At 45.4% G+C, this 18747-nt stretch overlaps 1 protein-coding gene across 1 annotated transcript in view; it reads right to left on the bottom strand.

Annotated features, from left to right (window-relative positions):
• Nucleotides 1–18747, bottom strand: part of DNAH8 (dynein axonemal heavy chain 8) — a 1926251-nt gene that overhangs the window by 184989 nt on the left and 1722515 nt on the right. The window contains 2 exon segments of the mRNA XM_029592920.1: nt 4532–4650; nt 7768–7889. Coding sequence (XP_029448780.1) covers nt 4532–4650; nt 7768–7889 — 241 coding nt within the window.

Raw genomic sequence — 18747 nt, 5'->3', positions numbered from 1 at the left:
AGGTAGGCTGCGCGGCTCGGCGCGCGCCGGCTATACAGAATCGGTAGCCTTGCGCGCGCCGATCCAGGATTTTAGCGGCTACGCGCGTATCTACTAAAATCCAGCGTACTTTTGTTGGCGCCTGATGCGCCAACAAAAGTACGCCAAATTGCGCTTTCTGAAAATCTACCCCTTATTGTGTAATATGGATCTGATATATTTCTTATGACCTATCTGATCACACCAGTAAAACCCTCCCTCCGGCCTTTTTGGTGGATTTAATACCATTTCATGTTTAATTTCAAGTTAATTCTATATTTTTTCCTTTGTTTATGTATATGAAGTTTTCCGAAATATGTGTGTAGCCCCATTTCTAGGTGTAGACTACACACCAGTGGAGCCACAAAATAATTTATGTCTCTGTTGGGTCCTGATCTCACAGGCTAGCTCTTTCACAGTCTCTTCCTCCAGGATCCCAGTCCTTTGTTGGTGGTGGTGGTGGTGGTGGTGGGGGGGGGGGGGGGGGGGGGGGGGGGGGGGGGGGGCTGTGGAAATCTCCTTTCAGGGACCGGAGTGCCAGGGGTGCCTTTAGAATTCCTTTCCCTGGGAGAGATATATATTTTTCCCCCTGTGAGTGCTGCAAATGGCAAATAACATACCAGAGACCCAGATTTGAGTGTCCAAAATAAATCCTTTACTGATGGCCTCTTGTTACAGTCTTTCCCTCTTTCGGTGCATGGATCTCTACTACCAGGGCATGACATGCATCCATCTTCCAGGGCATGGATAGGTATAGATCCCAGGTGGGCAGGGTATTCTTATATGGGTAGGAAAAATCCCTCCAACACTGGTAAAAAAAAAAAAGGTAAAATACAGTCTCAGCACAGAGCGTACAAATCCTCTCTCCCCAGGGCTTGAAGACTCCAATTGGGTGTCCTTAATAGGTAGCAAATTGGTCTTACTCTTGATCTCTCTTATTCCTCTCGAATCCCACGATGGAAGGGATCCTCTCAGGATTATGCAGCTCTTCCTGGCTCTTTTAACAAAAAATCTGATTCCCAAAACTGAGTCCAAATAACACCAAAAGGTCCTTGCCTCAGGTCATCACCAGGATCTTCCTTAGCCTGGGCCCCCTCATGGAAAGGGTTCCCCATGCCCTCTCCCAAGCAATATCCAGGAGTCTTACAAGGCTTCCTACCATGAAAATGTCCAGAACCTAAAAAACATCCAGCCAGTTAGTGGACTGGTAGTGCAGCCTCCTGACCTTACTCAGGATCCCTGGGCAGGACTTGTCTGGATCCTCAAAGCAGGTCAATAATGCAACAAAGAAAATGCTCCTGCACTGCCATCTAACTCTGAACTCCAAAGCACTGCCTCCAAGCTCTCAGGAGAGAGTGACTTTTATTGCCTCAAATAGGAGGACACCATCTCAGCTCTTTGAAAGGGAGGCCGTTCACTAATTACCAATCTATACTGCCCTAGCTAAAAGGAGTTCACCAGGTGTTGCGATCCTGCCCGCGAGGAGTGCGGGCAGGCTCTTACCTTCGCGGCCAGCCGGGCTGCTGATGCTGCTGTTTCCCCTGAATCAGCTGGGGCTGTCCCCGCAGCTGTTTCCATGCTGCCGGGAGCTCCTCCATGCAGCTGGGACTGCTGCTGTTGCTCCAGCTCTCCCCCGATGTCCTGCTTCACTGCCGGGGTCTTCAGCCAGCAGGGAGACCGTCCCTGCCGGTGCCTGCTTCAGCCCGGGTCCTCGCCCGGCAGGGAAGCCGTCCCTGCCGGTACCTGCAGCTCTCTGCCGTCCCTGCAGCCAGCCCTTCTTCTCTTCCTGACTTCCTGCTTCAGTCTTCGCGGCTGGGAGCCGCTCCAGCAGCCTGCCATCTCTCCAGCTTCAAGGCAGGGCTGCTCTGCCACCTGCCGGGCTTCCTTGGGCCCTCCACGTGGCTGAGGACGCCACCAGCTTCCAGCTCTCTTCTCTTCAGCTTCCTTAGGTGCGGGCGCGTGCCTCTCGTCTGTTCTTCAAGGGCCAGCCAGGTGTGGCCCCCTGCTGACCCCTCCCTGGGTGTTGTCCTCATCAGCCCTACAAAAGGGCTCAGCGTCCAGTCTAACTTTGCTTTCGCAAGGAGTTGGTCACTCCTGGGATCCTTCGCTCCAGGAGTCATTCGTGTTCCAGCACTTCTGCAAGGTCCTGTGTTTCCTGTTACTTGTTGGAGCTCCTCGTCCAGTCCTGGTGTCCGCCTTCTGTGCCAGTCCTGATGTTTGCCTGCTGTTCCAGTCCCAAGGTCTGTCTCTTGATCCAGTATCCGTGTTCCAGTCCTGATGTTACCTGCTGTTCCAGATGTCCATGTTCCAGCCCCGAGGTCTGTCTCTTGTTCCAGTATCCTTAGTGTTTGTTCCTGATCCTGATGCTTTAACCTGCCTTCGGCTGCCAGTGTGCAGCAACTCGCCTTCGGCTGCCAGGAGTGCAGCACCAGCTTTCGGCTGCCAGGAGTGCAGCAACCTGCCTCGACTGCCAGGAGTGCAGTAAACCACTGCTTCCTCTTCCCTGCGCTCTCCCATTCTCAGCGTGGTCCGCGACCAGCCTTCCAGGGCTGTGTAGGGCGCGCATGGGACAGGGTGGTCCGCGACTCAGTCCCGCGGGTGGCCTGAGTAGGGAGCCCTGAGGGACAGTGCCCATGTCTTCCTTCAGCCCTCATTCCTGAGTCCACCTCTGTGCATCCAGTACCTCGTCCTGGTTCCACGTCTGTGCCTGAGTCTACGTCTATGCATCCAGCACCTCATTCCTGAGTCCACATCTATGCCTGAGTCTACGTCGTTCCTGAAGTCTCGTTAGTATCTCTTTGTTCCAGTCTTCGCTGCCCTGGCCTCCATCCGGCCTGCCGCTTTGTGCCGTACCCTGCGGCAGGTCCGAAAGGGCTGGGAACAGTCGGAGGACTGTTCACAAGACCAACATTGCGTTGTTGGGTCTTCCGAAGCATGCAGGTCCGGAGGAGGGCCTGTCTTCCCAGTCATCACTCCAGCCTTGCTCCCGTCCAGCCCATGCTCGGGCATGCCACGCCTCCCGTGGCACCTCTTCAGAGTTCCTCTGGGGTCGAGCCAAGGCCCAAGGACACACATCTCTCAGGAAGTGGGATCGCTCTCCTAGCGCTCCCCAACACCAGGACCTTATAGTAATGAGCCCAGAGGGTCATTACAAGTGCATTGGATGTATTTATGAAAACCTATGCAATAAAAATAAAGTTAAAAAAAAAACTGGGCACATCTTCTATGTTGTGTATGTATATTTGCATTGTAGATGGAAACCCAGAAGCTTGATGGTAAGATCTAGGAGTAATTTTTTGTATGATACTATTGCTGCAGACCAAATACACCAGTGGCTCTCAGCATTCAAACTGTTGATTGCAACTGTTAACTTTCAGTTTGAGTGAACATGACCAGAGGGAGAATAACTTTCAAACCTATTCACGTTACTGCATGTGGCATGTGTAAGTGGCCACATGGAGATTTATCCTAGTGCTGTGTAAACTGTGCAGTGGGAGCTTCAGTGTTTATAAAATACAGCACAAATGTTTCAGAACGCACGTATATTTCCACTGCAATGACAGCACTTAGTCTTCCTACCTAATTTATAAACATATGCGTGTATATTTTAGAACAAGTCCATAAAAAAACTGGTGTTTTGTAATTTACGCACTTATAAATATTTTATTGCATATGTATTTGAAATTCCCAGTTCATTAATACTGCTGCCAGTTCAGCCAGTCTATCTCTAGCTCACTCAGTACTTCGTCCTAAACCCCCTGGTCCTCTCACCCACAAACTGCAGACAACAGACAAATCTAATATCAATTGTGATAGTTAATTAGCAGGTGTAAAATTGGGCAAATATCTTAGATAATTTGTAGCAAATTTCTCTTATAAAAAACAACTTCCACGCGCACCTCTTGATCCCACCCTGGAACACCCTGAGGACGCTTCTTTTTTGTGCCAGTAAATGTGCATGAAAAACCAAAAATATGCATATACTTTGAATGTTTATAAAATAGCATGTATGCGAATACAGGCTACTTACATACATATAATCCCTTTGGAAATGTACTCAAAAGGTTTCTTAACTCCAGGCTATATTTTGGTGGGTAAGTGATACAGTCATGAGAGAACGAGTCCAGGATCAACCATAATCTTTTCATATAGTCAAAGTACAACCAAATTCAATCTTCCAGATAATGCAGGCATCTATGTAAGCTGTGTGGATTTGACATTCACCTGGGGAAGATAATGCCAAACAGCCTATGGTCTTCCCTCCTGAGTGCAAAAGCACGATGAATGTCATTGCCCCAGTGGCCCAACTTCAGTCTCCATATTCAAGGCCACAAGAGCACTGACTGGAGCAGACAAACCCATTCCAGTTCTTTTTCTTGCCCAAGCAGTAGCATATAGATTTCTTGTACTACACGACATGTTATTTTAGCATCTCTTACCTTACATTTTGTAAATGTAGATTCTAAAGACTGTACAAAACTGAATCTGCTTCTACTGTTAGTGACATCTGTACCTGATAAGTAAAAGTTTTCGAAAAGTATCCAGCGAGTTATTATATCCATCAGGAATCACTTCTAGTTCAGGGGCTGCCGTATCAAACCAATTCTTCCAGCCTTTTTCATTGCGAGATACCTATATTTATCAAAAAGAACAAACGAAAAGATGCTAGATCGAGATTTTCATATCGTTCAGCCATCTGAAATGTGCATTAACCCGAGCAAAATATTAAGGTGTAAAATACCGGGGTTCATGTTGGAATGAAATATGTTACATAATAGCAATGCAGAGGGGAAAAGAGTTCATTGTATTTTCAATTTCCTTTTTCTTTCCTGTCACTTCCTTTATCATTTATTTTCATTTCTGTTGCATTTCTATTACAGTCACTGAGCACCTCCCTCTGGGCAATCTGACTGCAATGATGCTCTCCTTCCCAGCATTTTTCTCCTGATGCTGACCCTGTCATCATTGACCTGTCTCTAGTATCACTTCCCCTTTCTCTTTGGCTTTACCAGTGGCTCCAGCTTGGCAGGAACTTTTTTCTAAGGCAATTTTTCAGTAGTCCAGGCCACTTCTCCTCTTCGGCTGCTGGTGGGATGGGATCTGACAGCAGCACCTGTGGTCTCCGCTCCACTTTGGCCGCTGGCAGGATTAGCACTACCAGCAGCCTCATGCTTCTTCCTCTCTTCGTTGCCAACACTAATTTATAGATCTTAAATGTTTTGACTGCTGGTCTCGTGATTCTCAAGATCAACAGACAAAAAAGTGCCAGTCTGCACGTTTTAAAATATCTGGTGGTGCATCAGCAATGACATGGAAAATATCAGTGATATTTTTGTTTGGTTTTGTAACTGTTGTGGTTTTAGGTATGTGGGTCCTGAGCCAAGGAGAGAGATGGCATCACCCACAGGGAGGAGCCCTGTGGGCCTCACCGCCGGTAGGCGGGGTCTCAGCTAGGTCAGACACAGCTGTGGAATAAGTCTTTATTGCACAGGGAAAAAAAGAGAAGCACAGCCCGAGGAGCGGGAAATGCAAAGAGCAGAGTCAATGTCTGAGGAGGGGAATACCCAGGCTGAATAGCTCACACATGGATATCCGGTGAAGGTCCGAGGAGCGGGGTTCTCCGTAGTAGTCTCCCAGAAGTGATGATGTGGTCGTGGCCTGCAGAGTAGGGTACACCGTAGGAAATCACCCACAGAGATGGAATCAGTAGATCCGGGATACGATGGTAGTGTCAAGGAACCTGTAGTGCAGTCGAGTTAGTGGCTTGCAGCACAAGGTAAACCGAGATGATCCCTCTCTAGATTCGGTACAGTAGTGGCCCGGAGTGCGGGGTACACCGGAGAGGTTTCTGTAGCGATGAAGTGGCAATGGCCTGCAGCGCAGGGTACACCAAGTTGGTTCCTTGCTGGAGTAAATACGGTAGTGGCCCGAGGCAGAGTACACCAGAGAGGATCCGTGGAATTAGGGTACTCACTGAGTGGAAGATCCAAGCAGGTTCCCAGAGACAGGAAACAGACACAGTTCAAGGTAGAAGGCCCTCTGAGGAGCAGATAGCCAGAGATGAGGTAGGGTCCCCGAAGAGCGGTTACCAAGGCGTCTCACTTGAAGTGTAGAAACTGGAACGGAAGTCCAAGCAAGAGAAGTGGATTCAGCAAAGAGGAAACTCCTTGCTAGCTCGCTAATAGGCAGGGCCAGTCAGCTTAAGTACAGCTGAGTGTAGATGTCATCTGGAGGGGATGCCCCCTAGGTTCCCACCATGATGTGTTTAAAGTTGACCCGTGCGCACGCGCGCCTAAGTGACTGTAGAGACAAGATGGAGGTTGGCAACTCCCACGCTGTGCCAGGAACGTCAGGGATGTCGATGGTAGCTGGCGGAGGCCGCCATCCTCCCCAATGGTGTCAGAGTTGAGAGAAAAGAGGTGAGCATAAGTGGTCGCAGCCGTCTGCGACCGATGGGCGTAACAGTAACACTGAAATTATTGTTGGTGTTTTCTATGTTCTTTTAAATGACTGACCATCCCTAATGCACAAATCCATAGCTCTGTTATTGTTTGATTGCTTTATGCTATTGTAAGCCCTGGGTAGGAAAACCCCGATAATTGACCCAAGAGTTCACATCTCACTTCAGATATTAAAAATTCAGTTCTGAAAAGGTGTCAGTTCACTCTGATAGTCCAGGATTCCCTGCACGGGGGGGAGGGTAATAAAATTCTGGGCCAGGACTGGCCAAATCCGGTCCTCAAGAACCATAAACAGGCCTGGTTTTAAGGATATCCACAATGAATATGCATGAGATAGATTTGCATACAATGAAGACAGTGCATGCAAATCTATCCAACTGTTTTACAATTAGAGTTCTTAATAAGTGTGTGACCTGCTTCCAGCAAATGTCTTTAATTAAAATTTAAGCTCTTTCTACTTCCAGTTCAGTAAAGTTACTTCAGGATTTTTCCCACTGTGAAATGGTTAGAATATAGTTCTAGTTCTGTAATGAATATCAGGTCCCCAGTTCTCATACCTCTCCTGCAGTCTTCTCCATTCTCCTTCCCTCTAGTTAGTACCAGGTTGGCATTGGCTTACTCCTTTCCTCCCAAGTGTTTCTCATATGGGTCAATAGTGAATGATTCTGCAATGAAACTCTCAGACCCATTCACACACTGGTAATGAATGTGATCCATTTCTCCTGAATCTCACCGCTACTCTTCAAGGTTTTTCTAGGCAAAAAACACTGCTTCCTTTAAATGACAAAATCTGAGTCCCTGGGCCCCAGGGTACTCAGTAAGTAAAAAAAACAAGAAGGAAAAATCTTACTCACAAAAGGGGAAACTAAATAAGGGGCAGGAAGGGTGGACAAACTTCCTCCTTGGGTAATAAAAGGTCTCCAAAACATGGACATAAATAAGAGTAAGACACTCGGTCTCTAATTCTTTACTCAGGTCTCTGTCCACAAGACACCCAGAGTCCTTTACCTAGGAAACACAAACAAACCGAGAACAGTAAAGGACATACTTCCCCTAAGAGGGCAAACTAAGGAATCTATGTCCAGAGATGGTCACAGAAGTTTATAAAGACTACAAACACACCATCCGCTTTCCCTACATGGGAGGGAGCCAAAACCCAACCTCTACTCACTAATCACTCTGGACCTCCCCAGATGTTTGATTAATACCTGTCAAAGAAAACCTTGATGCCTTATTATACAGATAGGTCATTTTCTTCAAAATCTGTTCATGGAATTAACTATTATACCTGATTCAAAATTTCTGCAAACTGCGGTAATTTGCTCAACTCTACAAGATTCAACCAGGTCATATCAAGAATCCATCGGAATGATTTACGGGGACATGCTTTCAAATCCAATGCTGCACCTCCTGGAGAAAAACATTAAAATAGCATAATTGTTTTACTATAACACCTCATTCTTTTATTCGTTAATGACAAATATGGAAAATACTATCAAATAATAGTTTGATTTTTCTAAACAATTATTAATTAAAATTAAAATGATGTCGGAGCCAGGTGATACTGTGAGAGAGAGAAGACATGCTGCCTGATCTCTCCAAGGGCCCTCTCCCTTAATTCAATCTTTGGAGTGAGTCTGGCATTACGATTTGAGAAATTCTTCCCAGTTCATTTTCTACTTACTTTGGTGATCTGATGCCCTCTTTGTCTGCTGTTTTATCATAAAATATGGAACAAAATCGGCCAGGAAAGAAAAAGAAAAACTAAAGGGAGCGATTCCAAAATGGCCGATGTACCCGACCTCAGCCTGGCCCCCGATAACCCAGACCTGATGATCTCAGAGGTTACTGCGATGGTGCTCACAGCTTTACAGAGGAAATTCATCCTGATTTCTATACAATTGTCAGGTTTGAGCACACAACTCACAGTGATCCAACAACAGCTGCAAATGGCAGAACACCATATTTCAGATGTTGAAGATAAAATGACCTCAATGCAGACTGAAATGGCCCGAATGAAAAAACAGTGTGACTCACTCCAACTAAAAGTTGATGATCTCAAAAACAGGTCAAGAAGAAATAATCTGTAAGTAATAGGGATACCAGAATCTGTACCAGAGAATTATTTGGGAACCTGATTAGAGACCTGGCTCAAGCAGGCCCTGAATTTGGATGATAAACATGGCGTGCTATCTATTGAAAGGGTCCATTGTTTAGGACCTCCAGGCCTTGGGGACAGTGTTAATTTCAAACCTTGAGTAGTTATTTTTAAGGTCCTGAACTTTGCACACAAGGTTGACATTTTAAGAGCATATCAGCAACAAGGGGAATTACAATTTGAAGGAGAAAAGTTACTTCTCTATCAGGATTACTCAGTTGCTGTAGCGGTGAGGAAAAAAGGCGTTTGTCCCAATCTGCACTCAACTGATAAAAATGCATATCATATTGATGCTTTTTCCAGCAAAATTGAAAGTTCTCCATAAAGGGAAAAATGTATTTCTTAATTCAGCTGAAGAAGCTAACATCTTTTTACATGAATTGAACTCAGGGTGATGTTTTACAAATTTTCATTGGTGCTCTTTGCTGGGTTCATTATGAAGATGTGACTGTCAATGGCAGTAGTTATTTAGCTTCATCCTACTTGTTTCTCTTTCTTTGCTGCATAATATTGACTTCTTGTTATCTGTTTTTCAAGTACACAAGTTGTGGGGAAGGCCCACAAAGCACAAATGATTTATCCTTTTTGGATAATTTTTTTTTCTCTGGTTGGCAGATGGGCTGAAAGGTTTTTTTTCTTTTCCTTCGCCCAATATATGCAAAGGGTTCAATTTTAAAACCTCGGTGTGAGCAAATACTGGGAGATACGTGTGGCCAGGTACACGCTGTGTGCATTTTGGGCCGGATTTTAAAAGGGTTACGGGCATAAGTTATGCGCGTAACCCTCTTAAAAGGACCCTGCACGCGCTGAGCCTATTTTGCATAGGCTCGGCAGCGAGCGCAAGCCCCGGGACGTGCATAAGTCCCAGGGCTTTGCAAAGGGGGCGTGCTGGGGGCGTGTCGGGTGGGTGGGGTGGGAGGCATGTCAGGGTGTGACGCCGGCCCGGGGGCGTGGTCGAGGCCTCCGGACCAGCCCCCGGGTCGGGTGATGGCGCGCCAGCAGCCCGCTGGTAGGGGGGGTTTAGATAGGGCCAGGGGGGGTGGGTTAGGTAGGGGAAGGGAGAGGAAGGTGAGGGGAGGTGGAAGGAAAATTCCCTCCGAGGTTGCTCCGATTTCGGAGCGGCCTCGGAGGGAATAGGCAGCGCGCGCCGGGCTCGGCATGCGCAGGTTGCACAAATGTGCACCCCCTTGCGCGCGCCAACTCCGGATTTTATAAGATACACGTGGCTACGCGCGTATCTTATAAAATCCAGCGTACTTTTGTTCGCGCGTGGTGCGCGAGCAAAAATACGCGCGCGCTGTTTTTGAAAATGTACCCCTTTAAGAGCAACCCAGCCATGCACGTATTTCCTGGTATGCATGGAAGAGCTGGGTTTCTGAAAAGGGGAGGGCTGGGGGAAGGGTAGGGTGTGGTCTGGGTGGGGGCCGGCCGGGACAGAGCCATTAGGCATTATCCCGGAGAAGCATTTGCCGTCAGCTGGCTGGCATGAGGAACGTACTGCTGCTCGGGCAAGAACTGAGAGGGAACTGGGGAAAACCTAGTTGCATTGGCATGCATTTGTTACAAAATTTCCCCCCTTGAGCGTGCACCAATATAAAATCAGGCGCACATGTGTCTATGTGCGCCAGCCAGGAACTACTTGCACATGGATGCCCGCAAGCAGCTTTGAAAATTTACTCATAAGGTTGGGAATTTTCATTGGGACACTGTTGGGAAGGCACTAACTCAGAAATTATTGAGGCGCTCTTATGTTTCTGTTTTATGTAATTTATTTATTTATTATTTATTTATTTAACATTTTTGTATACCGACGTTCGTTTAGCAAACATCACATCGGTTTCCATGTAACATAAAACTGGCCAACAGGGCTTTACAATGAAACTGATAAGAGAACTGGGGGGTGGTAAGGGGGGGAAACATGATGGGAATTACTGTACAAGGGAAATATAAGCGAAGTAATATGATTATAGGCATGGGAACATGATTATATATAGGCAATAGAATTATATACAAATATTATATACAAGTAGGTTGTTTATACTGAAAAAGTTCTGGGTAAGGGCGGCGAGGAGGGGGCAGGGGCAGGGGTTTGGGTAAGATGGGTGAGAAGATAGGCTACTTTCTATCTTATGGTTTTGGGAGCTAATACAGTTATGGTATGGTTTTGTTACATATATCTGTTCCTTCTTGAGGGTGAGGGGTCTAGGCTGGGGGACCTGCAAAAATAGGTATTTTATCACTATAGCTTTTTCATTATCCATTGGGAACATGATGGTTAATCTCAGATGCTTCACTTGGATTGTGTCTGGAATAGGCTCAGTGATTAAACGCTACAAGATATTAAAGGCGATGAGCAGATTTCATGTAGATATATAGCCATACTCCAAGAGACAAAACTTTAGGAGGTAGAACATTTTAAACTGCAGAAACACTGGGTGGGAAAGGTCTTTTCTGCTTTTTCTACTAAATGGAAAGCGTGAGTAGTCATATTTTTAACAAGTCTCTCTCGATTAATTTACAAAATTCCATTGCGGAACCAGATGGTAGATAGTTATTTCTGTTACCAGAAATAGGCAATATTTATGCTCCAAATATATATTCACAGACCTTTTTTAATAAGATACTAAACATTCTTTTATTGGAGGAGAATTTAACATAGTTTTTGATAGCTCAATAGAGAGGCAACTGGCCTGATTCACCTCACGATCTGATCAAAATCATTGCCTTCCCTATCTATGCAATCACATTAATTTAATAGTTGTTTGGAGAGCCCTTCATCTTTTGGAAAATGATTTTACACATGTTTCGAGGGCACATGGTTTAAAATCACATTTGGATTACTTACTGGGAAGCAAAGATTATTTCTCGAGGGTAATGGGTTCAGAGATAGGTCCCGTTGAGATCTCTGATCATGCTCTGATATGGTTTAATATTGGAGCTATCTTCCCCTTGCCAACAAACAAAGATGGAGATTTCCCTCACACCTTTATCATGACAGTAAATTTCATACATATCTGCAGGACAAGTGGAAAGTGTATGCCCATTTTAATCAAGTTTACTAAGACACCACTACCCTTTATTGGGAGCAGGGCCAGTGCAAGGACAGTGGGTGCTCTAGATGACTTCTGCCTTGCGCCTGCCCCCCCTCATTCACACCATGCTGCGCCACCCCCCATTCGCGCCGCTCCTGCTGGTCTCGGGCCTGACTCCTCCTACTTCGTTTGCGCTGCCCACTGTATGCTTGTCAGGGCCACGAGCAGCACGCACTGCTCATGGCCCAACAAATCTCTACTCCTCTTTGCCACTCGCAACACCACCTAGCTGCTCTTTGGTGCCCCCCCCCCCCCAAGGGTTGGAGCCATAGATGACCACCTAAGTTCACCTAATGGACGTGCAGGCCCTGATTGGGAGACCGCAAAAGTAGTGTTACGGGAGGATTAACAGCATATGTTGCTAAATGGAGGAGAGAGGTTGTAAATTAGATAAATGGAGATATTGTCAGAATCCCTCGGAGGAGAGTCAAACGCAATTTTATGCAGCTCAAAGTGTACTGAATGAACTTTATACCAGAAAACTAAGAAAAACTTGCTCTATTATAAGCACAAATATTTCCTTTATGGAGGTAAGGCAGGGAAGCTAATGGCCAACATCATAAAGACATGGGGTGGCAAGAAATATATTTTAGCCTTGAAAGATAACACAGGTCAGTTGAAACATTCCACTAAAGATTTTGGTGACATTTTTTATCAATATTTTCAAGACTTATACAGAGCAAAACTTTGTATGACACAATCAATTCAGGCATATTTAGCTAAAATGATTCTCCCTTGGGTGACAGATGGGAAAGCTGCAGTGTTTGAATGCCCCAATTAAGCTTGAAGAAGTAGTGACAGCAAATAAATTCTCTGCTATCTGTGTCTCCTGGCCCAGATGGTTAGCCCAATGAATTTTACAAAATAGTTTCAGATCAGGTCTGTTTGCCCTGAGTAAGCTTTTTAAAGCTCTTTTGGATCCCATTTTAGCTGGTTGGTCTTCCAATAAAGCTACCATAATGGTTCATCCCAAGCCAGGGTGAGATCCTACTCTACCTAGCTCATATCGGTCTATTTCACTTTTAAATTGTGACATAAAACTTTTGGTGAAGATCATGGCGGACCACCATCTCAGTTCCTGCCTAAATTAATATCTCCTGTAAAGTTGGGGTTTGTCAAGGGTAGACAAACAGCAGTAAATGTGACAAGGGTACTGCCCTCCATGGGTTTTTCTTTAAAGAAGCATTTGAATTCTTTATTAGTCAGCTTTGATGCTTAAAAAGCTTTTGATAGGGTAAATTGAATATTTCTTTTTAAAACTCTCAGAACATATAAGTTTCAGTGACAATATGGGGCAGATTTTCAAAGGCTACGCGCGTAACATGCGCACATAACCCGAGAAAATCTGCCCCTGCGCGCGCCGAGCCTATCTTGCATAGGCTCAGCGGTGAGCGCAAGCCCCGGGGCTTGCAAAAAGGGGCGTGCTGGGAGCAGGGCACCGGCTCGGAGGCGTGCCAGGGGCACTGGCCCGGGGGCATGCCAGGGGCGGGACTGAGGCCTCCGGTACAGCCGCCGTGCTAAGGGTTGATGCGCCGGCAGCCAACCAGCACGCGCAAGTTACGCCTGCCCAGAGGCAGGTGTAACCTTCGAGATAAAGGTCAGGAGGGGGTTTTAGTTAGGGCTGGGGGGCAGGTTAGATATGGGAAGGGAGGGGAAGGTGGGGAGGGCGGAAGGAATGGGGAAAGCCATCGGGGTTGCCCTAGGGCTCGCCACGCGCAAGGTGCACAAGTGTGCACCCCCTTGCGCGCGCTAACCCCAGATTTTATAACATGCACTCGGCTCCGCGCGCATGTTATAAAATCGGGCGTAGATTTGTTCGCGCCGGGTTGCGTGAACAAATCTACGCCCTTGCGCTGTTTTTAAAATCTGGCCCTATATCTCTTTTCTCACCACCCTTTACTCCACCCTGCAGGCTGCAGTATTAGTTAATGGTAGAGATGTGCATTCGTTTTTGCCGAATTGGAAAATTGCAACGAAATTGTCCAATTCGGCATGTTTCAGGGAGCCCGAAAAAAATCAGGATTTTCCTGTTTTTTCGCAAAAATTCGTTTTTCCGGTTAGTGCGCACTAACGGGAGTTAGTGCGCGCTAACTCCCTGTTAGTGCGCGCTAAGTCCTGTTAGTGCGCACTAACAAAAACTAACAAAAACTAACAAAATCTAACGGTTTTTGTTAGTGCGCGCTAACAGGAGTTAGCGCGCACTAACGGGGAGTTAGCGCGCACTAACGGGGAGTTAGCGCGCACTAACTAAAAATCGATTTTTCGCGAAAAAAAAGACCCGAACCGAAAAATAACGACATTTTCCATGGCGGCCGAAAAACGAAGAACGACACGAACACAAAAAACGATGCACATCTCTAGTTAATGGTGAGCTCTCTAAAGAATTTGTTTTGACTAGAGGAATGCGACAGGGATGTCCCCTGTCATCACTGCTTTTTGTGCTTTCTTTAGATTCCCTTATGAGGATTTTGGGTTCCTCTGCAGATATCCATGGAATTACCTTTGGAAAAACCACTTTTAAATTAGTGGCTTTTGCCAATAATCTGAAACATATTGTAGACCCTGTCAGATCCTTACATATGACTTCAAAAATCAAAGAATATGGTCTCCTGGCAAGGTTTAAATTAAAAAATGCAAATTCTGTGCTGAATTAATATTCAAAGTAGTTGCATACAAACAAACAGATTTCAGAAATTAAATGAAGTTGAAATATGTCATTGTTCAATCACATGTCATTTTAATCAGAGAGAATGTGTCCATAACAAATGTATCATAGTCCCTCCTTCCTCGTGAACAAGAGAGTCCTCACTACTGATCCATCTTGTCTAGTCAAAGCCGATGTCCCTTTGGAGTCATTTGGATGCTCAAGCAGCAATCCTGGACATCATGCAAATCCCCCTGGCAGAGGATGCATACCTCATGGGGATCAGTGATAGATATGGTTCTTGAGCCCTTGGGCATAGGAGAAAACCGGACATAGCCATGATGAGGGCAAAACAAAAGGGCTGAAAGCGGAATGATGGCAGCGGGCAATGATGGCCAGTGGGCACTGAGTCACCGCCACCACAGGGGAAGTCAACTGCGAAAGGAAGATTACCCAAAATACCGAAAACCCTGACTGGGAACACTATGGGAAGGCACAAGAGGAACCCGGCGATGGACTGAAGGGAAAAAAATTGAAAAAAACCCCGAAAAACGAAAGTTTTCCACGAGATAAAATGCCAAGTTTTGAGCTCAATCAAACCACAAGGCTCACAGCTCCATGGGAAAAAAAGAGACTGATGAGGGACCCCATGTGGAAGCATTGGGGTCTCTCATGGGCATGCTCAGTGTGCCTAGTTAAAGTTCTAGAAAATTTGACATAAATTTTCTGCATTGGCTCCATATGATGATATCACCCATTTGTGAGGGCTTCCAACCTGATTACCCTCGGAGAATTACTGTGGATCCCTAAAGACTAAACAATGGAAATGAAGAAAAAAGTGCATGGGGGTAACTTGCTGGTGTGGCAGTTTCTACCCTTAACCAATAAGCCTTGATACATTTGTTGCAACTCCAACATTGCTCTCTGCTTCAATGGCAAGAGGAAAAGGAGAATTTGGATTCAGACAACAACCAATGAGGACTCCGACTTTTATGGTCTGGGGAACTGATGCACACACATAAGGGAAAAAACACAAAACTGCTTCTACGGCCAAGTCCATAAATCCGTAAGCAAAGCACGTCAAGCAGTATTGTCCGAATTTTCAAAAAGGCGCATCACATAGTAAAAATGTTGTTAGCAGGAAATTTTTATGGGTTATCTGCACAGAGCAGCAGTTACTACCCTTAAGAGAAACTTGGGGTAACCTGCACGGTGTGGCAGATACTTCCATAAGAAGCTTGCTGGGAAGAATGGATGGACCATTTTGGTCCTTTTCTGCCATCATTTCTATGTTACATTGTTACTATGAATGCAATCTACTTTGAAGTGCCAAAGCACAGTATACAAATAAATAGAGAAGCCTGGCTAATCCCAACCAGGTAGGCCCAAGCCCTGCTTAATTTTGCTAGGGGAAGGAGGCCTTGGGCTTCAAGACTTTTCCTATGGTAGGGGCGGGATAGTTGTAAACATTTTTTCTTTTATTTTGGGAGGTATTTTTTTGGTGGGGGGAAGTAATTTTTTTCAGTTTGGTAATTGAACCAAAGTGAAAAAAAACAAACCAAAACATTAAACAAAATAAAAAAATGACCCAAACAAAAATCTTTGGGCTGTCTATCCGCTGTTTTATTTTCCATTCCTTTCGTAATAATACTTAACATTATATTTGCTTCTTTGATTACTGTCACATACTGGGCTGAGGATTTCAAAGTATTGTCTACAATTACTTCAAGATCCTTTTCCTGGATGATAATGCCTACTATAGAACCAGCAATTTTATTCCTATAATTTGGATTATTCTTCCTTATATATCACTTTGCCCTTGTCCACGTTACATTTCATCTGCTAGTCAAATATCCAATTCCTCAAGTGAGTCATAATCTAACAATTTAGAATAATTTTGTGTCATCTGAAAATTTGATCTCCTCACTCTTCATTCCCTTTTGAGATCATTTATAAATATTTTAAAAAACACCAGTCTCAGTACAGACCCTTGGAAAAGCAAATGTTGCTTACCTGATGTAACAGGTGTTCTCACAGGACAGCAGGATGTTAGTCCTCACAAATGGGTGACATCGAGGATGGAGCCCTGTACGGAAAACTTTTCTGTCAAAGTTTCAACAAGCTTTGACTGACACTGGCACACTGGGTGCACTGAGCATGCCCAGCCTGCAATTATCCCTGTGAGCCACAGGTGTCTCCCTCAGTCTCGTCTTATAGCTAAAAAGCGCAAGCGAAACTAAAATAAAAGTATACAGACCCAACTCCGCGGGGTGGCGGGCGGGTTTCGTGAGGACTAACATCCTGCTGTCCTGTGAGAACACCTGTTACATCAGGTAAGCAACATTTGCTTTCTCACAGGACAAGCAGGATGGTAGTCCTCACAAATGGGTGAGTACCGAGCTGAGGATGCCCGGGAATGCACCAGATACACCGCAGATGCGCAAAGGCGTAACGACTGAGGTGGAAATGGGAACGGAGGGCATCCGCAACACCATAATGGGTTCGTGGAAGGATGTTGGGTAGTGAATTGAAAAAAGTAAGAGTAGGCGGACTGGCCAAACATGGAGCATGCCGGCTAGTCAAATGTAAGCAATAATAGGCTGCGAAGGTATGGAGAGGACTCCAGGCTGCAACCTGATAAAAAAGTACAAGCAGCAGTAACCAAAGGGAAGCTGTTAAGGCTAAGACGGACACAACAGTATGTGGATACCCACAGTGTTGTAGTGAAATGTCTGCTTGTTGGTAGGAAAGGAAATATAGACCACTTAATCAGAAGGATTAGGTCTGTGTGGCCACTGGAAGTAGCAGCTTGACCCTTGCATGAAGGAAAGAGTCAAGTGGAATTCACATGGAATGCAGTGCAATGTAGATAGAATGTAAGCGCAGCATTACTGTCCAGGAATGTGGAAAACCCACTCTCTCCCTAGGGCGAGAGAGAGAGGTTAGGAAAAATTAATAGAGTATTTCCTGAGGAAAGGAGATACAACATCTACCTGAAAAGGATAGAAAGTTGAATGCGTAGAACTACTCAGTGGCAGAGGAACGGAGTCAGGTGAGTATGGAAAGAGTGCATAACTCACGGACCCTGCTGGCAGGAATGACATTAAGAGGGAAAGAAGTTCCCTTGCCAAACTGTGGAAGAGAGGAATGGAAAGGCTCAAACGTAGAATGTATGAGACTTATAAGGAGAATATATATGTTCATTCCGTGATTAGAGAAATAGAGGCGGCTTGATCAGTGGATAATCCATGGTAAGCCGACTCAGAGAGGATTACCGAAAACGGGAACCCAACTCCCAAAACGATACACCTCCTAAGAGAAAGGTGTATCTATGTGGAGGATGTCTGGAGAACAGAATCCGAGGGAGTAAGAAAAAATGGTGGAAAAGTAAAAGGGGTAATACCTCTTTTTTTTTTTTTTTTTTTTTTTAGCGTCAGGAGGTAAAGCCTGCCATATTAAACGGCAAGATTTATGTTTAGAAGGTTATGTGACGCTACCAGAACCTAAGAACATCAGTAAGTCTATGATTTGGGACTGACTGGTGAGGGAATAAAAGGTTACTGATATGATGGATTGAGAAGTATGGGAAGCATACTGATCTCAGTCATGGAGTGGGGAAAAGAATACTGAACCCCATCCCAGTTCAACATTAGAAGAATGCTGGCTACGAGAGGCAGCAGAAGAGATATATTGAAGAGGCCTTTGATGGAAGAAAAGGCATCTAAGGGAACGCATAGGAAACATGTGCAGGGAGCAGAACCTGTGCATCGTATGGAATGATGCAGACGCCGAGGAAAGTTTAGTTAAACTCAGCGTTAAAAGATTTGCCCTGTACACATGTAATTGAGACCATTCGAGAGGATAGAACCTACGTGGAGAAGGTCTGATAGAGCGTTCATTAAATCTCTTAGATATGTGGCCCAAGGTCGCATGAAGTGAACAAGGGCCAAGGGTAGAGCTGCGCAGCTGTCTAGCAGAGCAGCTAAGAGGTAATGCGTGCTTATGAGTTGGAAAGCACATTGTCCCTATGCTGTCTGTCTGTATGCACAAAGAATTGTTGCAAAAGCAGTATTGGAAGGCATAAGGGCATAACTCATGGGTGCAACGTCCAGGAAGTTTATGAGAAACTATGCTGGAGTGCAATAGATGCATAATGGGTTGACAGCTTTTAGGAGAAACTTTATAACCCTAAGGAATTGCGAGCATGAGTCGAAGGAGACTAGGTCCTAGTTCGAACTGGGATAAGAATCAGGGATGAAAGCAATGAAACCACTTAGGTCCATTGAGTATAGAATGTCACTGAATATAACCCATAGCAGTTTTGAATTATGAGAAAAATGCATAGTGGGAAGAAACCCCATAGCCCAACCATGA

Source organism: Rhinatrema bivittatum, chromosome 3 (genome assembly GCF_901001135.1).
Source record: "Rhinatrema bivittatum chromosome 3, aRhiBiv1.1, whole genome shotgun sequence".
Classification (NCBI taxonomy): domain Eukaryota; kingdom Metazoa; phylum Chordata; class Amphibia; order Gymnophiona; family Rhinatrematidae; genus Rhinatrema; species Rhinatrema bivittatum.
The sequence above is the reverse complement of the archived record's forward strand: the minus strand, read 5'-3'. Positions and strand labels throughout refer to the sequence as shown.